We start from the raw sequence: 4,844 nt of genomic DNA on the forward strand, positions 1-4,844 counted from the left end.
TAATCTAGTTCGGCGTACTTTGCTTCACAGAAGACTTCTCCTAAAATAATTCATCAATTTAGATGAAATTTTGTCACCAGGTGATTAATTGTAAGATTAATTAGAGGTAAATCAACCATTAACAACCCTTTATTGCTCTTTTTTTTTTTGAACGGCAAGCTTGCATCAGTCCGGACCGAAGCCTAGTCATCATTTGCACACACACACGCGTTCGGGCAGGAAACCCGAACCACACTCAGGGGATCCGACCCTTAAACCATCCCATACTGGGCAGGCGGGCCGGACCTTAGTCCCGGAGCGGGTCGGTAAAACCTTCCCTTTGGGCCACCCTGAAGGAATTTCTTTCAAATAATATCCTTTGTAGGTGACGAGGCTCGAACCTGAGACCTCTAGCCCGGCGGGGTGCTAGGCACCACCACATGTCCACTGACCCAAAAATGTTACGTTTAACATTTTTTAGTATAATAAACAAAGCTAGCTATCAATACAACATGTATAAGTACAATTAACTTCATTAATATTCTGAGTTTTACAACATCAAGGGGATGAACTTCTTTTCCCGATTACACATCACCCAAATATGAAATTGAAACTCAAATTAGTCACCATATTCTTAATTAGTAAGCTTCAAGCAACTAATAATCGATCGATATCCATCAATCGACAATGATCAATATCATCAAGAATCGAAGACGCAGGGTTACCATCCAACAAGCAGAAAACAGGCGGAATCGTAAGAGTCTGTAGATCACCATATGCATTCCAACAAAATGGATTTAACATATTATGACCTTGTGAAGGCATTAATTCGATATCAGAAAATGTTAAATTAGTACATGGGACACTATCACTGCACCCCAAATGCACTGCAGGGCTTCTAACATCATAAGTTCCTGTTATTTTCTCATAAACTATATCGAAAATTCGAACTGCCGATGTTTGGTTTGGGCATAATTTGGTTTGGCAATAGTATTGGTCAATCATGATTGGGTTCCTAACAGTGTCCATATGAATGTTGATGAACTTCACTTTTGATACCGACCCTAACCCTCCTTGCCATGTTTTAATCCGAACCCCGTTATCAGAGCGCTTTATCACCGAGTCGGTGACAGTTATGTTCGATACGCATGCTCGCGAGTTACGCATGCCCAAGCTCCCTATGCTGCAACAAATGAGGCGAAACATATTTTGATCAAAAATGTTCCACAAGGTTTATTGAAAGTTAAATTATTATTGTGGGAACATAAATGGTATGTTGAGAATTAAATGTATTACTTTATTTAAAAAGGTATATTATTAAAATCAAAAAGTGTATTACTGACCTTTTTCTGATTGTCACATTCAATGATTGTTATCAGTATGACATTTGCTAGTGGTAGTGTGTATGTGCACCTTAGATGACATTGTGTGTGTTGGTCTGTTTTAGGTTTTTTAGCAATAAATTAATGCTATAAATGTCACATTACGTATACTTCTAAACTTGCTATATATTGAAGACTAATGTTTCCTTCCGATAAAGATCTCTTTAATAATTTTTTTTTCTTAACGGTCACGTATTAAGGTTTTTACTAATCAGGTTATTTGGAGAGGACGATTATAATTTTTTTTCAAATGTACTAACTGTTATATTCTTATTGTTGATTATATTTTCTTTTTTAAATGTATGCGGAGACACCGGCTAGGGCGTACGAATTCTATTACTAATTGTTGTATTCTTATTGTTTCAACAATTTTCTGTTAGTAAGCTTTGGACCAAGATATCATTAAATTTTATATTATATGCATAAAGTTTTATTTATATAATTTCTTTTAAAATAAAACTGATACTCCGTACATTTTTGTTTCTTGTGACATTGTCGATCACTTTAAAACTAAGTTTATTATTGTAGTATTATTTTTAATAAACATCTCTTTTGCTAAAGTAATGGTCACATAAGTGATCATTAAAATCCAACACTAAGATAGAAACACACGATCACAAATATGTCCATATTTATGTGAACAACTTTTGCTTCCTAATTAAAGTTTCAAGGTTAAAATTAAGAGCTTTTTAAACTTTAATCATCAAATGAGTTTACCCGGCCCATTACCTTTGAGATAGAGACCCTTGTCAATACTCAGTATACACAAACAAATACAAATGCCTTAAAAAGTTGAAAGCGTAAAGCTCTTATTTATTTATAATTTTTGTAACATTTATAAATTTATTAATTGGTATATTATATAGTTAGGTTATAGGTTATTTAACTAAACATGAACCCATAACATTACATTTTTTGCTAGACAAATTATAAAGTTATAAAATAATCACAACTGAAAATTTGTTACATATTAGTTTAAACTTGCACGAATAAACTAAATGGTTACGTATGAATGTATGAATGGTTGTTTATATAACTAATTAACTATATAAGTTAGGTTTATCAGTTGCCCTTGACAGAATTAATTGATTGAAAAGTGAGGAATAATTAACAATCTATGTTTACCTTATCCCATGGCTTGGACCACATGTTATGTTCTTTATGTCTACATTATAACTTCCTGTCCCAATTGATACACAATCATCACCTGCATATTGTACAACCATATAATTATATACTCAACATCATTAACTCATTTAATCATTTATGTACCTTGTACTTAATTGATTTTATAAAGGTCATCAATCTAGCAGTATTAGTATTGAGGTACTGAGTAACGAGACAATTGTACCCGTATATATTTGTGAATTAATTCCTAGTAGTTGGTGTATGAGTTGCCTTTCCAATTAAAGTTTAATACTCGTATGATTAATTAATTTTCTTTATGTAAAACAACTATACTATTGTTACCATACCATTAGATATAAATGAATTGTGTATCTTCACATCATCTGTGTTTTCAATGTGGATTCCATCAGTATTGGGACTTGAAGAAGGAGCTTTGATATTCAGTGAATCTATATTCACTCCATGACAGCCATCGAATCGGAAGTGGAACTGCGGACTGTTCATCACTTTAAGTCCTTTAACCGTAACATTCGTGCTCATGAAAAACCTCATTGCCTGCATTATTTGATCATGAAGTTAAAAATGAGATGATCATATTTGACTTGTTTTTATATTGATAGAAATGTCCAAGAAATGATCGATGGGTACTTTATTAAAATAGTAAGACTATGTATATATATACTTACAACAGGACTGTCACAAGGACCAGCCAAAGTCGTTCCATTTGGTCCCTATCAAATTATCATTAGATTTGTTAGTATACAATTTCTATAAAAAAGGATGGAATGAACACATTTACATGTATGAAAATCAGTGACATCGACTATGATGTATAAAAATAGTATATACGAGTATGTTGCTATGTACGTAAACGGAATTTGTCTAAAAGTAAGTCGTTATCACATATATGTCATAAACGGATAAGGATTTTGTTTGTTCTCGCTACATGTAGGTGAAAGGGAAACATTTTTACTCAAATATACGTACGTTGCTTAACCAGATTATTCTGTGACAGTTTTTGAGACTCGCGTCTCACAGTCTCACTGTCTCAGGTTACCTTAAAATATAAGGCTAATGAGCTTTGAGTTTAAGATAGTTAGTATATCAAGACTCCAACCATTAGCTATCTTGAGAGGGTTATATATGTCATTATATATCATCATAAGAAAGTATATACTTATAAACTATACACGAGTGAAAAACTTAATTATTTTATAATATATAATTTGTAAGAGGTAGAAAAGAAACTTCATACTTTGTGAGGTTTGCAAGGAAGATCCCACCACTTTTCACCACTTCCATCAATAACTCCACCACCTTGTAAAGACATGCCATTTACCCTATAAAACACAAGCCATTGTTTCTTGCTCATATTTTTTGGCCACACACTTGGTCCATCTGGTGCTACAATTGTCCCTTCAACCTTCACAATCACAATCCAACAATAACAAAAAATAGTAATTTAACCACGTCATGCAAACTTTAGAATCATGATCGTTTCAGTCAGGATTATTTTGTTGCCGTGTCAGTCTATTAATTTTTATTATCTTGCAAGGTTTTATATCTATTTATATAACACAACACAATACTCAATTTCACGAATGTGAAGTATAAGATCTATTTATATATATAATGTATTTCCTTTGAAAAAAATGCATTAACAAACATAACATGCAATGTTTACAGCTTTTACATTTTTTTTTTTACCTGAAAAATAACACCATTCCCACAACTCCCAGTGAAAATTGTGGATTGTATCAAGAAATTATAATGTTTTGGAACAAGAAGAGTTGCGGGTTCGTCACTTTGACAAGCCGAATCCCATGCCATTTTGAAAGATTGCGTATCATCTGTCACACCATCCCCTACAGCCCCGAACGACCTCACATCAAAAACCATCGTACTAGATTCAACGTTGGGTGCAACAGGTGATTGGGGTGCAAGAGATGGAGCTAACGAAATTTGATTAATCGACCGAGAGTTAATAAAACTCAAATGAAAGTAAATAATGCTCGTGAAAAATATGACAAAAGTGTGGAATGATATTCCCATGGTGATCTATAGCTAGAAGAAGAGGTTGGTTTAGTGCTTTATAGGACACAAAAAGTGAATGTAGACAAAAGGAATCACACTTCTAGCTAAATGGTACTAAATGTTATCACTCCCTAGAAAAAAAATTGTGTACTTAAAGATAAAGATTTGATTTTTGGTGGGACTATTTTAGTGTCTCATAGGGTTTATGGACTAAAATGGGCTTGAAGGTATACCTACGTTTATAGGAAGTTGAAAGATGGTTTATGGTTAATGGGTAAGACTTTAGGTTGTATGCAGTGGGTGTGACCACAATTAGCTAGC

At 33.4% G+C, this 4,844-nt stretch overlaps 1 protein-coding gene across 1 annotated transcript; it reads right to left on the reverse strand.

The window, feature by feature from the left end:
• Nucleotides 1–627: 627 nt before the first annotated feature.
• On the reverse strand, nt 628–4,541 carry LOC139887805 (polygalacturonase At1g48100-like). Its single transcript, XM_071870859.1, has 6 exons — nt 4,197–4,541; nt 3,745–3,912; nt 3,176–3,220; nt 2,837–3,044; nt 2,487–2,568; nt 628–1,162 (listed from the first exon to the last, which is right to left on the reverse strand). Exons 1-6 carry the CDS (start codon nt 4,539–4,541, stop codon nt 628–630), a joined length of 1,383 nt encoding a protein of 460 aa, XP_071726960.1.
• Nucleotides 4,542–4,844: the final 303 nt, after the last annotated feature.

The sequence above is a fragment of the Rutidosis leptorrhynchoides genome, chromosome 2, assembly GCF_046630445.1.
Source record: "Rutidosis leptorrhynchoides isolate AG116_Rl617_1_P2 chromosome 2, CSIRO_AGI_Rlap_v1, whole genome shotgun sequence".
Lineage (NCBI taxonomy): Eukaryota > Viridiplantae > Streptophyta > Magnoliopsida > Asterales > Asteraceae > Rutidosis > Rutidosis leptorrhynchoides.

Bases quoted from the DNA above. Each gene is read 5' to 3' on its own strand.
- LOC139887805 (XM_071870859.1), bottom strand. From the start codon at position 4,541: ATGGGAATATCATTCCACACTTTTGTCATATTTTTCACGAGCATTATT. The intron at 3,045-3,175 runs GTAAGTATATAT...CAAATAATGCAG, and splicing joins GTCCTTGTGACAGTCCTGTT to GCAATGAGGTTTTTCATGAG. The intron at 2,569-2,836 runs GTATGGTAACAA...TACAATATGCAG, and splicing joins CAATTCATTTATATCTAATG to GTGATGATTGTGTATCAATT.